Source organism: Camponotus vicinus, unplaced genomic scaffold, assembly GCF_025532165.1.
Source record: "Camponotus vicinus isolate PSW18456_S1 unplaced genomic scaffold, iyCamVici1.0 SCAF_4, whole genome shotgun sequence".
Taxonomy (NCBI): Eukaryota; Metazoa; Arthropoda; class Insecta; order Hymenoptera; family Formicidae; genus Camponotus; species Camponotus vicinus.
Window position 1 is genome coordinate 17431297 of NW_028141976.1, and position 21564 is coordinate 17452860.

Sequence of the window (21564 nt, forward strand, 5' to 3'; positions counted from 1 at the left end):
TAAAATTATATAATAATAGTTGAATTTATGATATATATTTTAATGCCATAAAATCAAAGATACAGTATCAAACCATATTATACTTGAGTTTCCCAAAACATTGGTTTGACGGATGTTTTACATCTATAAGCGAAAGAATCCGATTAATCACGAGAGATGATGATACGCGCGCCAATGTAAGTTATCGTTAATTACTTACCTATAATTAAGCAGCTCTTCATCGTCAGGCACCCTAGATATAAGATCGAGGAGCTCGTTGTTGGGCACGGTGTGAGGCCTGAAGATTTTTCTAGCAAATTTATTAACTCCCCAGGCAAGGATCAGATACCGGATAGGAATAAAATAGAGCACAACTGCTCCGGCGATCGCCAGAATAATCGCCAAGTAGCTTAAATAGGGAATCGTGAAGTTGAAAAGATTTTTCACTCTCTCGCAAAGACTAGCTATGTAGCCGATCGAGTTTTGAACTGTTTGCGTCACCTCTTGGATTGCTTGTAAACGCTCTTTCAGACTTTTTTTCTCTTCCTGAAAAATCGTATATCTTAATGAGTGAAACGTTTTAACTTCATGTCGCTTAAACACACATCCAGAAAATATACTAATTTTTCAGATATTTTAATTCTGCAAATGTTATTTAGAAATGTATATTCAATATATTAAAATCAATAAATAGGCTTTCTGATTATAAAATTAAAAGATCGATGCAAGCAAAATTAAGATGTAAATGAAAGTAAAATTTTTCCTGAACGTAAAGTCTGATAAATTAAAGTCTGCTAAATAATATTCCAGAAAAATGAGTATACTTTCTAGATATTTAATATAAAACAAATTACATCTGTATCTGCATGAGTTTTATACATGATATTTATACAAACGCAGTTAGATTTGTATGATTAAATGTTACGTTGCTTAAATAACATATTAAAATGATAAAATTTTTATCCGGGCATTATTGCGATTCATAGAACGTAATGAGATAGACATAAAATACTTTGCGGAGGCGCATAATTCTTAATACTTCAGCTTATTACTAACACGAGGGAGAGCAATCTACCTGATTAATTTGCGTAGGTCGAAGGTCATAATGTTAAGTTTATTAAATAGAGCACGATATACGGTACGCAAATGAGAATTTACCATATTTATCATTATCTTCGCATTATTATCTATAATGAGATTCCCCTAACAATATCTTATAGATCTAATAGTGTACAACAAGTAACAATATGATTTGCATCACTCTTTACGTACAGTTATATTAATAAAAAAAAAATTCGTACAAAACATAATATGTTGTTATCATGAAAAAATTATTTCTTGTTATTTGTGCCGTAATTAAATATTTTTTTAAAAACACAATGACTTACTTTATCCTTGTCATCCTCGTCATCGTCGTCGTCCCCTGGCGTTGCCGGACAATCGTCGGAACCGATCTCAGAATGATCTTGAAACTGCGAACTTGCGTAAATCAAAGGTGCACCCGTCACCACAGCGACCTGTCCGCAAATCCAATGATTGAACCCGCTCCTTTCGCCGCTAAGCTGACAGGTAGCAAAGAAATTCGACATGCAACATAGCCAATAAAGAAACAAAGCGGACGTAACTTGCACTTATGCAGGATGGATTCAGACAATTTAAAATACAATTACAGGACATATGAATTAATACAAAAAATGTTAAATATTTTGTTTTGTTTGCAAGATATTGACGAATGATTCAGATAATAGTTTATTATAAATCTTTTTATATTAATTCTCTATATATACTATTTCGTTCAAATCAAATGTTGTATCATTTTTATTTTTAAGACACAATAACTGCAAGAAAATGTTGCTTTTAATATTTTTTTAATTCTATAAATTTATCAATCTTTAACTTTGTATTTTGTATAGTTTTGTAGAAGAAGAAGGGAACTGATATGTTTTTCTGAAATTATTGAAATACTCATTGTACCATTTAAATTCAAATTAAATGGGTATAAAATATGATAAAATTAAACATTATATATAATCCCAATTATTTATTCTTTTGTTATAAAAGTCTATTAAAGGAATTTTTATGCAAAATTAAATCGCAAACATATGCGGCATTCACATATTAAGATTTTAAAATAAAATTATTGAATAATGTGCGAAAATTAAAAGAAAAACGCATGCTCTGTTCAATGGATGAAATAATATCAATGATTTTTATCACATTTTGTACATACTTGGCCGATAGATCTGCAAGAGGCAATAAAAATCGAAGAATAAAGACAAAAGAATCAAAATTAAACATTTAGTTAAAATATAAAGTATAAAGTATAAAGCGCTTGAACATAAAAATTAAAAATTGGATGGATTTAGAATGTCATGCTGGCATTATAGATTAATTGTAAGTTTTAATCCCTTGCATTAATAAATTTTCAGTTTTTCCTTTGCGGATTCTAGACTCATCAAAAATATATTGTATATATATAAAACATACAAAAATCAATTTAATATCTACTATTTTAAAGTGACCTCATAAAATAATATGATATTTTATCTTTTATTTATATATAAAGAGTGTCGAGAATTAATAATTATATTAATTTTTGGAATACAGATAGTGCCTGCGAGAGCATGGGATTAGAACTCGAATAAAATCAATAATAAAAATGACGTACCAAGTAATATTTTAGAAGAATCAATAATGCCACACCTGGTATCATATATGGTTCGAAGTAGTAACATCCGAAAATAAAAATGACTAGAGCGATAACGCTCCTCATCTTACTTTCCCATTCCCAGCAGCTCCTAATCGTAGAGAAAAACGAGAAATAGTAAATGGTAATAATTTAAAAATTTAGAAAATCTATTTTAATTCCATCCAAGACACTTTTGTTAAAAAGTATGAAATCTTAGAATTATAATTTTCGAAATAATATATATAAAACATTAATTAATATATTTTATATTATTATATCATCACCTAAATCAGTCACTCACTGTATATATTTCCCTATGTCAATAAATATGACGATAATAGCCTTGAGTCTGAGAACGTTTCGCAGAAAGACTTGTCTCTTGAATTTCATTTCCGGCTCCATATACTTTTTTTCCTTCGGATTAAGCGTTCTGGCGCATGCTCTGATTATATTCCACACGATGGTCATTTCCAAAAGAATCTGAGGGCAGTTACCCTTCGCGCGACCCCTCAATTTCTTATCCTTCAACGCGTACCATCGTTTCTCTCCGTTACGAATTTTTAGTAATGGTATCGCCACTTTCCCAAGAAACTCTACTTTGTGGTCCCGATCCTCGTCGTATACCGTCACCTCCAGAACGGAATTGATATCCTTTACATTGCTATTGTAACAGAAATTGTTTTCGATTACATTCAAACAAAATGGATTGTCTGATCATATTCTAACTTTTGTTACTTTCGTATTTAATAATATGATAATTTACGTTAAAAAATGCTTAACAACATTCAAATTAAATTTAAATTAACTTACAAAGTGAAAATTTTCTGCCAATTTGGTGCCAGAGTTTTATATTCCGTCTGCGTTTGTAATCTGGAATTCACGAGCTCCAAAACGCAGAATGGATCACTCTTACCGCCGAGATCGGCTGCTGCGAGACCTTGCGCTCGATATACCTGTAAAAAAACTGAATTAGAAGCAGATTCTCATGATATGAGATTTGTCAAAAAATTCGTTTATTTTATTTTGATTTATAAAAGTCTTATAAAAAAAGCAATTTTTTAAAAATTTTATTAAGATTGAGAGATTGTTCAAAAGTATTTGTAAAAAAATAACTTGAAAACTTAAAGCTCAACGCAATTTTAAAATAATTTTTATCAAAATCAAAATAATTACTTCTGACTATAATATGTTAAATAATAAAAGCATAAACTTGCCACAAAGTTATTCGATAAGAAATAAATTTAAAATATAAATTTAATTGCACGAATAAAAATATTTTTCAATAAAATCAAGGAACTAATATGACCAAACGATTTTAACAATTTATTTCAGAAACACTCTGTATATTAATTATCATCCCTAGGTAACGTTCTAAGAAAGTTAGCACTCCAGAATATATCAGTATGTTAGTAATGATTGTTAATAGTCTTTAATTACCTTCACTGTCAGGTGACCTACGTCGCGTATCCTCTGCAGAGTGTTTAAGATTGAATAGCGGTGGATTAATTGAACGCGTTCCATCGGCGTGTCCTCGTGCACGGCCAGATCGCTGATGGTCTCGCTGGCCGTAGTGCCACTTATTGTTAAAAGTAAAAAAATATTGCCCGAGCCATCCTCCAGTTCACGCCATAATCGATGCGTGGTTTCTCGTTCGAGAACCGCCAGATCGATCACCGTCCTGCCCATTAAATCGTCTTGATGACCTTTGTCTCGATCCCAGACAGTCACTTCCAATTCTTGCCCCAGATACGGGTCCTCATAGAGATGGAGATCAAACTGTTCCAACCAAACTGGATTTAATGTCTTGTTAACGACTTTCGACTTGTATTTCTCCGTGCCGAGTCTGCAAATTAGTACGCGAAATTCTGGTTTTTATAGCCGAACATTCAGTTGTTTGAACTATTGCGGTTTGAATTGCTAATATATTTGCAAACTTTAGTCAAGTCAATTTTACAGTAAAATCGTGAGAACAGAATTTATTTTTGCATTAATCTACAGTAAAAATAGCAAAGTTAATAGACGAATTTACATTTAATCATTATGTAGTATGTTCTCTTTAAAGCAAATTATTTTCTTTAAAGCAAAATTAAATTTATATCAATATTCTTTAACAAAAATAAATAATAATATTTAATTTAGTCCCATTTTAATAAATTTACATACCGAAATTTCACATAAGGATCCGATAAACCATCTATGTCCATCGGCAATAAATTCTTTGCTTCCACGAGCACAATTGTAACCACCGAACTCCATATTTGTGATTTTAATCGTCTATTTACGTCCGCCAATCGATTCGTCTTCTGGAAATACTGCAATGTTAAATAAATTCTCACTACTACTATTAGCACTACTGTGAGATTTATATTGCAATATAATATAATGTATAATTATTGGAAATTGGAGACAATATAATCAAAGATTGCGCACATGATTAAATGCTACAATTGTTCAAGTCTCTCTTTATTAAAAAAAACTTTCATAAATGTAATAAAAGGGCAAGCTTAATAAAAGAAACAATGCATGAAAAGTAATACCATATAAAATCGATTATTTGACCTTTTAACTTTACTTATATTCCTGTGCTAACACATGTATCTATTATAATTCATATATTGTTATTAGAAAGTTATATTCAAGAAGGAAATTTATTTAAAAATCTTTTAAATATAAGAATATATACGAAATTAAATTATTTGTTTATTTTTTAAATAGCTAATTAATCTATTTAAGAGAGAGATCACTTTTTAGTTTAAAAAAATTAACTATTTATGTTTAACAATAACTTTTCTTACTTTTACAAATAGGAGGAAGAGGAGGAGACTGTATACATTATAATATATATGCATATATATACATATATTATATGTAGAACTTGAATACATCTTCCTCCTCCTCCTTCTCTTCCTCCTATATGTATGTATAAATATACATAAATATGTATATATGTGTATATAATAATATATGTAATAAATTATATATATTTATGTATATAATTATACATATAATATATATTTTTTCGGATTACATAGTAAAAGGAACTAAATAGCGCGCGCATAGCACGCATTTTGTAATGTTCTAATACATTAAAAAAAGTCAAGGTATATCAGTAAAATATTATACAATTGATGTATATATTAAATTTTAAGCTGAAAACATTTTTATAACCCGTTTTTATGAAATATATTAGAAATAATTTTTTCATGATAATATGTTATAAATTTTACTGATAAGAAAGAAAGATATTCGTTTTATATATACCCTATGAATATCTTCCATCTTCTCTTTAACATTATCCTTTAGTTTATCCAAAAGATCGTGTCGTTTGACTTCCTTTACTTCCAAAATATCAGGATTGATTAACACATTAGTATTTTCTTCTTCATTTTCCGTATGCGAGGGAACTTCTTGCTTTTTTAGTTGCGCGGTTGGATTCGCGGACTCGAATCGACTTGATTTCGGAGAACCGTTCCGGTTTCGCAGTCTCCGGAAATGCTCGATCACTTTTTTCTCGATTTTCGGTTCGTCGATCCTCATTGCTCGTCGATTCTCCAACGGTCCGCTCTCGATTTTCGGTTCCTCGTCCGCTGTTGTCGCTGACGTGAATTTGAAATCATACACGGGTTCCGACACAACGTCTTCATTGACATCGTGTTGACAATGCGTCACTGTGTAGCTGGAGGAAGGCTTGCAACGATCGACGATCCATGTCTCGATCGGTTGCAGCCATGAATGTTTCTCCGCATTCTCTTCCAAAGTCCGCTCCACGTGATCCTCCAGTTTCCTTTCTATCGATTCCATCTTCCGCTCCATAGAACTTTTTAGCTTTGCCTTTTTTCTCTTAATTTCGGATCGTTTTTCGATGGATGCTTCAACCACTCGTGTCTTCCAAACTTCTATCATCGCAGACGCTCGCTCCAACTTGGATTTTTCATTTTCAGTAGTATTCGATTCCGCCTTCTTAGTTTCGGAAATTGATTTAGGAAATAATCCTTTAACCGCAGAAGCTTGCTGGATTTTCGATTTCTCGGCAAGAGAGCTCGATTCTCTTGAATTTTCTTCATGTTCAATATTTTCAAAAACATTGTTATCTGATGCCAAGACATCATTTTTATTTTCATCAGCTTCGTTTTCCGTATTAGTATTATCCGTATCTTCTGTCTCGAATTTTTGTTTCGATATGATTGGATTTAACAATGCGAGAGGCTGATGTTCTTGTTGGTCCATGGAAAGTTTCCGGCGCAATCTTCTGGGAGGTCTTTCAATATCGAATGATTTATCGACAGTCTCATCTATTTTATTAAAAGCAATATCCGTAGTAGATGTTACGTGAATCTCAGATGCAGCATTGACTTTAGACACGTCATCGTCAAAGTTTTTCTCCGGCACGGCATCTGTTTCGCATGTGATCTTGGACATGACATCAATTTCCGGTGTAACTTTAATCTCGGGAATGATATTAAGTCCGCTCGCATTCACTTTAGATGAGGAATCTTGGGATGTAATATTTATCTTGGACGTGACGGTCGCAAAACTTGGATCGAATGTGATCTTCCACGTGATCAACTTTGCGCGATTTGTCACTATTCTTTTCGACGCGATATCGAATTTGCGTGTATTGACTTTAGATCGAATATACTGTCCAAGTTCAACAAATTCAATAATGTAGCATTCCTTCTGAGTGAGAAATTGTTCTTAAAAGTAATGCTCAGTTTTGAAATTTTTTAAATTTTCTGCAGGTACATTAAAAAAACGAAACATAAACGTTTTTTATTCTGCATCAAGAGAAAAATTCTACGTGTAACATGTTATTTTCGTTAATGGTTTTCATCAAAATTCTTTAATCCAAGGCCACTATTATCATGTCTCGTCTGATTGACTTACAGCCTTCATTGCTAATGGACTCACGTCATAATGGAACCAGATATCCGATATCATTCCTCGGCTCTTCGTCTTTCATCCATTAAAATACTATGATTTAACTTGTCATGGTTTTTAATAAATGCATTAAATACGTTTTTGCATAAAAAAGTCATGCAAAAACGTATTTACTGAATTGCATAATGTAGCGGAAGTAGACAAAGAGTATTTAAACGCGACGAGTAGACACACGTGACCTTGAAAAATAGTTATTATATAATTTTTTTCTAAATTAATGATTTTTTTAACATTATAATCACACACTCTTTATACGTCTCACTTTATACATCTCTTGCAACAAATACTTGATATAAAATAAACATGTTATAACAAACTTTCGAAACAAACAATCTGAAGAGCTGTTTGACACATTGAAGCTCACTTGACACTCTGATGTCAACTGAAGCTGGTACACACAAGAGTGTAAAAGAAACTGTTCACAAAGAGACACGCGCGTTGACTTAGTCACTTAGTAATGATAACGGTATTCGATATTGCCAATTAGCGTGGCTGAGTCACAATGAGAAATATAGGCGGTTTGCTCAATCACGTGGCCAACGGAAGTCTCTTATCACGAGCAACGCTAAACCTATTACTGTTGTATAATCAAATTCATTTACGAATCAGATCCCACCGTATCCGCGTCGCATTGATAAGCAACGATACACTTATCGTTCGCAAGTCGAATCGGCAAAAGTCATCCGACTATCAAGTATGCTTCGTCGACAACTGGCGTCAACATGTTAACCAATTGGCCTTCCTTTCCCTCTCCATTCGAGAAACTGATGTTACGTCGGTAAACATTAAGACAGTACAGTATGTACTCTTGATGTTATAACCGCACAGCACGATATTCTGCCGTAAATGTTTTTTCAATTCACAAAGAAAGAGACGGAAACAGACTACATCACTTAGCATAATGTAACATTTGTATTTAATTTTCTCTCAATATTTTAGAGTAGCCGTTCTTTAATTTACAGAGAGAAAAAGAAACATCAGAGTAATATTAAATTTGCTCAATTTAAAAAAATAAAATAATATATCTAATTATATAAATAATTATTTGTATCTTTCTTGATTTCGAAAGTCGACTTATAAAGAATTTTAAAGATTAAATATTAATGCCATTGTTTTTTTATTGTAAATAAATACCATATTTTATATCATTATATATATATATATATATATATATATATATATATATATATATATATATATATATATATATATATATAGATATATAAGTAACATAAGTATATATATATATATATATATATATATATATATATATATATATAAGTACATAAGTATACATATATAAGTAAGAAGATTAATCAGAAACATTAATTACCTTATATTATCTTATATTGGACAAATTTCAAGAGCGAATTTTATTGAATTTTATAATTGTAATTTAATTCTTAAACTTTTTATTCAGCGCATTATATATTTCGATAATAATATATTAAATTAAATTTCTAATACAATAATAAAATTCAATTGAATTTAATAATAAAATCAAAAATGTTTTAAAATATTAAGATTCTAAGAAGTAACACAAATTGGACAAATTTCAAGAGCGAATTTTATTGAATTTTATAATTGTAATTTAATTCTTAAACTTTTTATTCAGCGCATTATATATTTCGATAATAATATATTAAATTAAATTTCTAATACAATAATAAAATTCAATTGAATTTAATAATAAAATCAAAAATGTTTTAAAATATTAAGATTCTAAGAAATAACACACAAATTAAACGAGAGGTTTAAATGTAAATGTATGTAGCGCAAAGTTTAAATGAGTAAAGTGCGACGCGTCTGAAATAAGTGTCGCATTATTATGACTATAGAACTGAACTCTTACGCAAATTAGTTATTAATTTCTAAAGCACATTTAATGTCCGGCGTCATGTAATATCCGAGTTTTCATTTAATTATTTATCGCGACATGGAGGAATGGTATTTAATAATAGTTAACATATAAATGGAACTCCCGTGATAAGGGCCAGGCCTTGCACTCCACTTTCAACGACAAGCCGCCAAGTCGATATCGTAATACGGGCGCATACTTCCCTCACAACCCAGTTTCCAGATTCTTCATATATACGCTATAAATATACGCACAACACATCTATCTCTTTACCGCGACCGAGAATCATCGACGTCGCGATCACTTATTGTTAGTTTATTATCCCTGCTCTATCCTTCATAGAACCGTAGTTGATACATTTTCGATACACATTCTATTCTCGAATATTCGCTGGTATTATGTATGTTTAATAATCTATTATTTCTCTCGTGAAATTATAAATAAATTAAAAAGTTTTAAATAAATCAAAATTTTTCAGAAAGAAAATGAATAATGCAGATAAATATATAATACCTGTTCTTTTTCCTGTTGATTTTTCGGCCATAATGTAGCCGTCAAATAGATTTCGCCTAAATGTTGCTTCGGCCTGCCCGGATCTTTAAGTTCTAATGTTATATCCTGAGAATGTCCAAGGTCAAGTTGTGTAAGATCCAATTGAGCAGCTCCCATAAAGTCATCTTGCAGACCCCAATCATAATCGAAAACCTGTCAATATATAGAAAGTTTTTTAATAATTTCTCGTTACAATACTTTTATTAGAGATAATTCTTAATAAATATTTTTACTTATTTTTATTAGAGATAATTCTTTAATAATATTTTTACTTACTTTTATCAGAGATAACTCTTCAATAATATTTTATATCTTAAATTATATATTTTAAATACTCCATATATAATATTTATTAAATAAATTAAATTTATTTAATAAATTAAAACATTTTAATTTAAATTAGAGATAAAAAATTTTATTTTTTTGAAAATTTTATACATATAAAAAAATTGGAATTTTCTTAAAGAGATATATTTATAATTAATTTTTTGATGTTTTATCTATATTTGAAATTTGGATTGATCTAATAGGAAACTCATTAAATATACCTTAATAGTAAGTGGTTGAAAAGGATCTTCTATGGGCAAGGTCACGCTTTCATCCCAAATTGGATTTAAATCGCGATGAACAGTTCGTGATTTATGTAATAGTCGTCCTGAACATTTTACCTTTACATAAGGATCGCTGGCCCCTAAAACGAGAAACTAACAGTTATAAATTGTAATATTTTATGGATATGTCGATAGATATAAAGGATACTTTATATTCCCATAAATATAGCTCGAACATTTCGAGCTATATTTTATGTATTGATGTAAAAATATCTTCAAATAACTTTAAATGATTTTACAAACTTTAAGATAATTTTTATGATTTAAATTTTTTATGATTTATTTATTTTATAAAAGAATTGTGGAAATTGTGTACACATTCTGTTACAAATCCATATGCATATACAAATGTATGTATTCTATATATATTCTATATTTTTATGAATCTTTTCTTCATAAAATATTAAAAATAATTAAAAAATCTCTTCTTTTCTCTTACCGCCTCTGTCCATCGCAACAAGATTCGCGCCTCTCCTTATGTGCAAGCGAAGCTGAAAGAAGGCATGTTGCCTCAACGCTAGTTCTCTCTTTCGCATCACCTCGTCCTGAAGGAACTCGCCCCCATCCTGACTTTGGGACCCTTCGCTTGTATGTCCTTCTTTTTGAAAACTTACGGATCCTTTCGAAAATCCTTCGCCGCATTTTCCGACGTTGTCCTCTTGCATGATCATGATTTTTTCTCGGCCACCACGCGCCAACGGAGATTCTGTGCATATGAAATGCACGTGTCATATCCACAATTGGCCACAAATTTGATTAATCAAAAGTAAAAAATTCCCGTTGAAAATCATAAACTTCATACAAGTGTATTTTTATGAAATATTTTAAAGTTCAAAGAATGTATAATATTATTTTTTGAATTTCAATCATTGACTCTACATTTAACATCAATTAAGTACTTGCATTATTTTTAATCTTAAAGCATAGACGTAAGCATTATTATTGTATGAATTTCATATTCTTAGAATTCATAATACCTCCAGTTTATATTATTATTGCAAGATATTACATATATAAAGATTATATTATTACAAGATTGAACAAAAAGTTAATTACTTGCATTATTTTCAATCTTCAAGTATTGACGTAAGCATTATTATTGTACAAATTTCATATTCTTAGAATTCATAATACTTTCAATTTATATTATTATCGCAAGATATCAAATTTAAAGATTATATTAAAGCCGAATGAATAAAAAATTGAACATATTATGTATATAAAAAGTTTGAGAGAAAATATATAAAATAATTTGAGGGAAAATATGTAAATAAAAATGTAATAAAAATAAAGATGTAACTAAATAAGAACATAATTATACTATGGCCTCTATCGTAGATGATGCTTTAAACATCAAAAAACCGTTATGTATTGATGCTTGTATTATCAACCAAGTCATAAGTCCTTCAAATTAATCTGTCTAAGTATAGCAAGACACGCCAGCAAGGCATTCGTGCTGAAACATTTTGGATCAATTGATATAATGAAGTCTAAACGTGCCGCACATATTGACTTTTATTACTTTGAAAATTAAATGCAAACTGCATATTTTTATTCGCACGAATGTAATAATTAATACTAAGCTTATATAATTAATGATAGACTTTATTCGAAAAATATTAATTTGTACATATTAATTTGCAATTATGAACACACAGAACTATTAGCAATTTTGCTTTAATTATTAATTATATATATATATTAATTGTTTAATTATTGTTTGTTTGTCAACAATACAGTTGTTATTGGCCAAAAAAAAATATATATAAGTGAAATTATTATCATTTATGTAATAAGTATTTCACGAATATATTTTCAATGATAAATGATATGCCGTCCAAAGCATATGTTATATTTATTATCCTATTTTATTGTTTCACTAAAAAGTTAATTCTCATAACATAACTATTTTGTGAGAAAGTTTAATTATTAAGTCAAGTAGTTTGACAATAAATTTAAATTAATTCACTGAAGAATTTAAAGTAATTCACTTCCGAATAGCCACTTATTCAAATAAATTTGAAGTATTAATTCTTCGATACTTTAGATCGCAACCATTTAACCTAGATATACACACATATATATATATATACAAGATTGCAAAGGTTAAATTTTTTAACTTTTTAGTAGAATCATTTGCACTATAAACACGTGCGCTTCGACTTTTATTGTGTAATATAATTTGAAGAAAATTATAAATAGGAATTTGCATAAAAATGTACTTGAACCTAGATTCGTAGATAGTAATTTGCAGACTAATATAAATGAATCGATCAGCGTATATATGAGTCACATTTCTCTTATTAAAAATTTAGAAATATGTTCGGAATTTTTTAAAATATTGAGAATGCTTAAAAAATTTAAATAAATTAATAATAATTAATATAAAAACAAGATAAATACTCTTTATTTTTCTTCAAGTATGAATATATGTATAAAAAAGATTTAGTTCTTCTTGCGACATTAGTTAAAGCATTTGAATTCTTAAAATACTGATATTTTATCAAATGCAGTTTAAAAAGCACTATTATAAGCGATGAAACGGGAAGCAAAGACGACACTTATTGTTAGAGCTTCCTTGCATAACAGTAATTCAATTCATTATATATTCAATGCATAGCGAGCGTGTCATAACATTACACGTATACAATTGTTATGTCATACCGACCGCGAACTTTTCCTTCATATATATAAATCACATATCTCGTAAATTCTAAAAATTTTATGTCGTAACTAGTGATATAATACAAGTTTATACATACATGTTAAGCTTTTTAAAATTTAAATACTAGATATTTCTTAATTCTGGATTATATTCTTATTTATAATAACTCATTTTAATTGCAGATTTTTTAAAAATATTTATAATTTAATAGGAACAATTTTATTAATAAAATTTAAACATATTTGTCATTTTTTTTAATCTTTTAATTTAATTGTGATTTTGATATGGAAGTGTATATCAGTTCAAAGCTTGTGTTCTATCTGACAGTGAGACCATGAACTAGTCATAGATTTGCAATATGTAAATATAGACATAGATGAAACTTTGCTGGGTTATATATATCAGCGCTCATACATAAGCATCCCACTATTTTTTAACAGTTATTGCTATTCATTTTAAATTATATTTTTTTAATTATATTTAATAAAATCGCAGACAGATTTCATACAAGTCAATTAATCGATCAAAGAAATATCGCTCACCTGGACGATTGAGGCAATGCCTCGCCGGACTCTGAGTGGCCGAGGAACTTCTGCTATGCTCGGAAGAGTAATCGGCGGCATAATCGGACTCGACGCCAGGATTCTTGAGCTGGCTCGTATCTTGCACGCTGCTGGCATCCTTCGATTTTTTCCGTTCCTTGCTCCTGCTGCGCGCCCAACGACTTTTCAAAGTCGCGAAGAAAGTGTGGGTGCGCTGTGCCACCGATATCGTGCCGTGGTGCCGATGATGCCGATGGTGGACGACGCCAGACTCACCCGATCCATCACCCCGCCTCGATGGCGAGCTATTCGCAATCTCGCTATCTCGGAGCTCCGTGGCGCTTTTCGAGAGTTGTCGACTTCCGTTCAGGTTCAGTCTGGATCTCTCTTGAGTGCAAGTATTACCTACAAATCGAAACGAAAAATCTCGATCGAGTTACTCGCTTTATCAAACAAATAGAAAAGTTTATTGACACTGGATATTTTATGCTATCGTAGACATAAAAATGTAGAATAAAATTTTTCATTTTACTAGAATATGTGAGATGTATCTCTAATTTTCTTCATTTATAAATCTCTTTCTCTTCTTGGTCCATATTAAAATTACCTTTATACAACAAATTTGTTGATAAATAAGAAACAGTCCAAGCTCGCGTTCCTAACAGTTGCATGAATACTGCCATTAACAATACACGTATATTAATCTTGCACGCATGCGTTATGGATATTACATGAATAATTAATGCCGTTATGGACATTATATGAAAAATTCATGCGGAGAAGACAATATTAACACAGTACTGATATTAAAGTAATATGTTATTATTCATATAGATTTTATCACACACAATTATGACTAATTCTATTAAAAGATAAAAATGCATATAAAAAAAGGAAAAAAATAGTTTCTAACAAAAAAACTCAAATTTGTATTCTTCTTACCCTCCCTCCCCTTTTTATTCATTATGTTCAAAATTGAACAATATATATCTTTGAAAATGCTTTTATAATAAAAAAATTCGTACGTTATAGAAAATCATATTTGTGTATCCTAAAATATTGCATCTTTTTATTTATCCTATTATAATATTCATAATATAATATAATTTTTTAGTAACAATTTAATTCAGCGATTAATTATTTAATATTTAGATAAGTAAAATTAAAAAAAACATGATTAATTTCGGAAAGACAATAAGGAGTTTTATATATATATATATATATTTTGATGACAAATGTAATAATTTAATTTAACGCGCATAGGTAATTCACTTAAACCTCTTCTTAATAAGCTTAAATGAAACGTATAAGTGTAGTTGTATAACAAACAAGTAAACAATGAATTCATTTACATTTGTCTGATTCACCTTAGTCATTTAATTGCCTGTATTTAATTAAAAAGTTTATTCTCAAATCGTTTGAAATCGATCTTTAGAGAGTAAAGATATATGTGTGACCTCTATTCTCTTATATAAAATTAATAATCTAAATCTACATTAACTAATAAATTAACTAATAATTAACTAATAATAACTATTAATAACTAAATATTAATAATATAATATAATTAACTATTAATAACTAAAATTTTCTTTTCTACGATTACCTTTTATATTATTAAATCTAGATTTTTTTGAAAATTCATATATTTTCAAAAAGAAATACGAACAAACATGGATTTCTAAAAAGTAAGATGTTACTAAACACTACAAAATCATAAACGAAATAAATGACAATTTTGTAGCTAAAAATGTGAAACATCAGCAATATTCAAAAAAATTTTAAACAGCATTTCTAATAGCGGAAGATAATTTTTCATTGAGGAGACAAATATTAAATGTAATATGAAATTATTTGTTGCACATATTGGTATACTATACTAGATGGAATTTTATACAGATTTTACATGATAAAATTTATTGTTATAACTTTTCTACGTACACAATTATCTTTAAATTATTTTAATAATTAGATATTTTAATTAAGTGTACAAGAAAGATGACATTTTTATTAGATAATTTTAAAATTATTTTAGTATTTGATTTTTCGATATCTCTTGTTAACATAAAATAATTTTAATATTTCATAACATTATATTATATTATATTATAGATAAATAATATAATAATAAGTTTATAATAAGTTATATTTTAGAATTAGTTTTTATTTTGTATTTAACTATCCACTAACCACTTATTTTAAAGGAATTAAAAACTGTTGTTTTTATATACAATATATACTTTTAATATATATATATATATATATATATATATATATGTATATAATATAACTATATATATCCTATATATATTATATAACTTATATGTATAATATAATGAAAAGTCAATAATGCTATTATAATATTGTTAATAATTTCCATCTAATATCTATGCAACGTATCAAAAACAATAGAAAAAAACAACAAAAATAGATCTATTTCGACCAGCTGGTTATTATCCTGATACCCGAATTGAAAGTCGATGTAACAGAAAAATAGGGTGAACTTGGATAGTGAATGGATATAAAACAATACACGTAGGTCACTAGAAGAATGACATGGGAAGTACATTATATGTATGTGGTCGCATATCATGTAAGCATATTGATCCGTCTGTATTATTAAACATAGTGTAATACTGACTTTGAAAGACTTAGCTTTCCGTTATACTCCAAGAAAACGTGTCGTGCAATTAATATAGGTTTGCGACTATTACAATCGGTTTAATATTTATCTGTTGAGATAGATATATTTCTCATATTAAAAACAATTAAATATTTTTAAAAAATTAGAATCTTTAATTATCTCACAAGAAATAAATTGCATCAATGTGAATACAATTTCCTTAATAATAAAAACGGAATTATAATAAATCTAATATAACGAGTACCTAATCCAACTATCCATGCTTTTAATTCTAATAAAACATTCTCAAACGAATTTGAAGTCGATTTTCCTTTACCAAAAAAAGTGTGCAGTAAGTGACGGAATCAGTGAACGCGTACATTCCGGATATGGGGATGATGTCCGGACATGCGAAGAGCAAATGCATTTGACGTTTATTGGATTTTGTCTCTCTTTCATCGGAAATTATCTTAACACGTTAATGTATCGCGGAAATCAATCAGGGTATTCAGTCATCTAATTGGGATATTGCATCGGATGTCGATAGATATAGACACATAAATCAGAAATTCAATGTATGTTTCGTTTAATTGAAAGAATGTTAACCATAGTTTTACAAAATTTACAATTCCTCCTGAAGTCTATAAGAGATTTTAGATCGAAAAATAAACTATCTAGAAAAGAGAAGATACAGTTAGAAAAGTGAATAAAGTCCAACTTTTTCATCATGATTTTATCTAACTTAAACACTCTGTGAGTTCTACTATTTGACTTTTCTAGAGCTTGAATATTATATGTAGAATTAGTTGCACGAAAAGCAAATTTTATTTGAAAAAGTTTTCACAGAATAAATGCATATATTATTTCTCACTAATTAATTATTATTAAGCTAGCGGAGAAAATTTATTTCGTTAAGTTCTTATATTATTCTATCATGTAATAGAATATAATAGAATATAATTTACTGTATAATATTTTATTGTTAAGTTCTTATTCTATTCTTATATATATTATTCTATTTACATAGATATAGAAATCTATAAAAATTTCTTTTTTATAAAAAGAATTATTAAAATCGAAAATTTATATAGAAATAATTTTCAATCACATATATACAAACACAAAAAGATTCACATGTACTTAAAGATACACATGTACTTACATACATACATATTGTAACATTATTCACCTGCAGATGTTGCCTCACTGTCCTCCGATCCAGCGAGTAACTCCACACTTTTGCTCATCTTATCCTCCGAAAACGCGAATTAGTTCTCGAGACCGTTGCTTGTAAAGCTTTAGTCTCTTCTTGAAGTGCACTAATCCGCTGCATTCCGATAGCATGATTTCGTCGATGAATTAATAAATTTCAACAACATTGACCAACCAGCACATATTCCGATCTCGCAGTGTCCACGTAATGCTCGATGACTTCTGCAGCACCATAAGCACAGTATTTTCTTTTCTCTTGTAAATTATTATAAATCAGTTTTATAACATGTGTTTTAATACAAAGCTAAAGTTAGAGATTCCAGAATCTTTCCTTTTCTATAATCCACTTTTTAAGACATAAATCTTAAGAGTTTCGGTTAATTACTGTTACATTGTTGCATATAAGAAAGATACGTGTGTACATAAATACGAATAAATACGAATGAATATTGGGAGATTGTGACTTAAATTGTAAAAACCATTTGAAGCGACGGGTAAATTAGTTTTGGACGAAATACAAAATGTCTTGTACGTTACTAATGATGTAATTGAGGAAATGATGCTACATGTAGAAATAAATGGAAAATGTAAAATCTTCTCATGCGAAATTTCGCTTTTACAAAAATTTTGAAAATCAAAAGATTAATAAAATATATCTTTGTACTTTTTTTAAATTTGAATAATCTCTTTACTAATTTTATGTTAAATGTCATAATGAATGAATAGTGAAATTTTAGATCCGGCATTAAAGTTAAAATCAAGTTGTTATACATTCTGTATGAAAAACATTTTTTTATTCACTACAAAAATTTTGATAGAAAATAATTATACGAGAAAAAATAAATATTTTTTATTCCCCTTCATTTTACACATTTTATGCAATAATCGCTCTAAATGCTTCGATTTCAAATTGTTGTTTGAAATAAACAAATATTATTTAATTTATTAAACAAATATGTTATTGTTTTTTTGAATTCAGATTTGTAATCGAGCCGCTATTTGTTCATCTTTAGCTTGCAGTGATATTTTGCGATTACAATTAAACAGAATATACGACAATTAGTTGAGTCAGTATTTACGTGATATCTGACGGTATATTTATCGGTCAATTCAATTAGCGCGTTTGAAATCAAACTTTGAAGAAACTTATTAGCTGACTGAATACACGGAATAATATTTCGGTGGACATTATCTATGACATATCCTACATGTAATGTGGAAATTTAATGTTAAACATAAAATAAAATGTTAAACATATAATATAATAAATAGACAATGCTCTACAATTCGCTATTGTAATTTTAACAATACATTTTTTAATTTACCATCTATATTTTCTTAATAAAAATATCGGAATAAATGTTTATTTATCGCGCAATTCTCTAATTTTTAATATTACATCTTTGCACAATCATCACACACACACACACACACACACACACACACACACACACACACACACGCACACGCACGCACGCACGCACGCACGCACGCACACACACGCACACACACACACACACACACACACAAAGGAGTCAACATTTTACTAACTTAAAATTAATTGCAAAATATGAGTATCTAGTCTCTTAAAATTTAATTTGCAAAAATTATTTTTTAATCGTTTAGGAACTGTCAATGTTTCTGATATTTTTGTTAAAAAAAATTTCTATTCATGCCTATTTAATCCAAAATAATTAGTAAACAAACTTTTAAATTAATAATATGTAATTTTAAGAGATATTCTAAATATGGAATTTTCTTAAATAAGATATATATTTTTTCTTTTCCTACTTTTATTATGCGAGAATTTTCAGAGATTTCCCAAAGATGACGGACTAAAACCGTAAAGTGCGTTAGAGGGTTGAAACGCATAGATCGATATATACGGTAATGGCCATCATCGATAGAGAACACGCCATACTATCGTATACCCGTCTAATCGCATCGATCGTTAACACGCACTACTAACTACGCTTTTCCACGCGCAATTGCATGTTACGTTATCCCAATACATTATATATATGATATATGATTCCTTAATTTTGTGGTGTAAAGTAAAAGTAGGAATTTGCAATAATTTTTGGTATTACGTAAAGTAAAAAATAATTTCATATAAAGCAGATGTAAAAATTTAATTAAAAGATAAATTTTTCGTTCTAGAATTCTCATCTCTTTTATATTTCTAAATTGTCTGAATAAACAAAATTTTATCATATGGATTTTTTTAATACTATTATATATGATAAAAAAAATCCTTTTAGTTTCTTTACACATGAGTAATGATGTACAATGATTGATAAATAACTGAAGATTTATATACATAAATTTATCTATTATACACTTATCTATGAATCTATCTTTTTGACCGAAAAGTACTCATCGAAGCGCTAAAATAAAAATAACTAAAAAAACTAACTTATATATTAGTGTTTATTTCAAGAGATTGAAAATGTTGTTTTAACCGCTTGCATAAATTGCATTTGTGTCATCTGATGGTCGTATAATTTTAGCCAAGCTAGATAACAAGAGTACATGTGATGCGTTTCGACAGAAAATATATTCTAATTTTAAATAGTCTGCATTATTTTAGACAATTAAGTAAATTGATTACCTTATATACATGTTATAAAATCATCAAAATATACCTAAATATTTTATGTTCCAAAAATATGGTATTATTTGAAATAAACTTTCGATTCTTTTCAAAAGTACGCAATGAGACAATTTTTTTAAAACAGAAATAGTTTATTAATTTATCATCCATTATGTATGTGTGTATATATTCTTTAAATAATGTATCACACACATACAAAATCATGAAAAATTTTCTTACGAGAGAAAATGAAAGATACTAATTTTTTCCAATAATGAAAAGCAATTTTCCTTAACACAAAGTCCCAAAAAAGATTTTTTTACGATTTACGTTTCAATGTATTTTTGCACAAAGATTCACTCTTTCTCAGTTGTATCATAATATTGACTGTACTCTCTATATAAGTTTCTTTTAATCTTAATTTTAAATTTATTTTATCTTCTCTTATGTAAGTACTGGAAAAAATTATCTTAGCGATAGCATAATTACTTGCAAAACATGCACGATGATCTTTATATGCAGGCGATAAAGTGTATTCCCGTTTTAAAGCTATCACTTACAACACGCCAAAACGCGTCCTTCGCACACAATCTTCTTGTTAGATTTAGTTTTTGTGAAAGCGAATATATTTACTTCAATGTATAAGTAACGGTTGCTATATAAAGGATTTAATAAACTTCCTAAAGTCAACAAATACAAAAGTTGAAACGTGCAAACAAATCTTTGGTTAGGATCGCTAGCGTCTTGATTGCAAAACTTTCACAAATGTCTAACAATACTAAACATCTATCATCTTTTAATGTTAAATTTTTCTAATTTCTATATAATGATTGAAGATGTAATAGCAGAAGCATTCTTTATAAAAGATGAATCAATCCTCAAAATTAAAGAAAGAAGATGGATTGCCACGTTACAACTAACTACATTACGCTTTTCTTTATTTTAATCTTTTTAAGCACTGGTATGTATTTTCATAGCATTAATATTGAAATATATTTAATAATAATTTTTGCTATAATAATTTTATGTATGAATTTATGTAAAAAAATTAAATTTTATAAATTTAATTAAAAATTTTATTTTATATCATAAAATTTGATTTTGTGAAAATTTAAAATAAGATTATAAATTTTCAATCAAAAATTTTAAAGATAAAAAAGAGAAATTTTTACTATATATTTAATTCGATTTTACAATTATCATTACGATCATTCATATCATTTAAAACGTAGTCTGAGTTAAAACTGAATTTGTCAGAAAATTACTGTCAATCTCATGAAAAAATGATATACCTACATCTTT

The 21564-nt window shown here is 28.6% G+C and overlaps 1 protein-coding gene across 14 annotated transcripts in view; it reads right to left on the bottom strand.

Moving 5' to 3' along the window:
• Mctp (multiple C2 domain and transmembrane region protein) overlaps positions 1-21564 on the bottom strand; it is a 29563-nt gene that overhangs the window by 6570 nt on the left and 1429 nt on the right. For 3 of the 14 annotated variants that reach the window (XM_083095827.1, XM_083095825.1, XM_083095828.1), the window contains 12 exons: positions 17647-17891; positions 13835-14239; positions 11067-11333; positions 10565-10707; positions 9978-10169; positions 4832-4980; positions 4106-4511; positions 3479-3621; positions 2970-3329; positions 2648-2777; positions 1368-1541; positions 200-525 (listed from right to left, as the gene is read on the bottom strand). In XM_083095827.1, coding sequence (XP_082951953.1) covers positions 200-525; positions 1368-1541; positions 2648-2777; positions 2970-3329; positions 3479-3621; positions 4106-4511; positions 4832-4980; positions 9978-10169; positions 10565-10707; positions 11067-11333; positions 13835-14239; positions 17647-17704 — 2753 coding nt within the window. In that variant the 5' untranslated portion in view covers positions 17705-17891. Of the gene's footprint in view, positions 1-19; positions 124-199; positions 526-1367; positions 1542-1563; positions 2223-2647; positions 2778-2969; positions 3330-3478; positions 3622-4105; positions 4512-4831; positions 4981-5929; positions 7444-7852; positions 8337-9977; positions 10170-10564; positions 10708-11066; positions 11334-13834; positions 14240-17646; positions 18016-20751; positions 21238-21564 lie in introns of those variants that run through there. The other 11 variants (XM_083095829.1, XM_083095830.1, XM_083095831.1 and 8 more) reach the window with 11 other exon arrangements.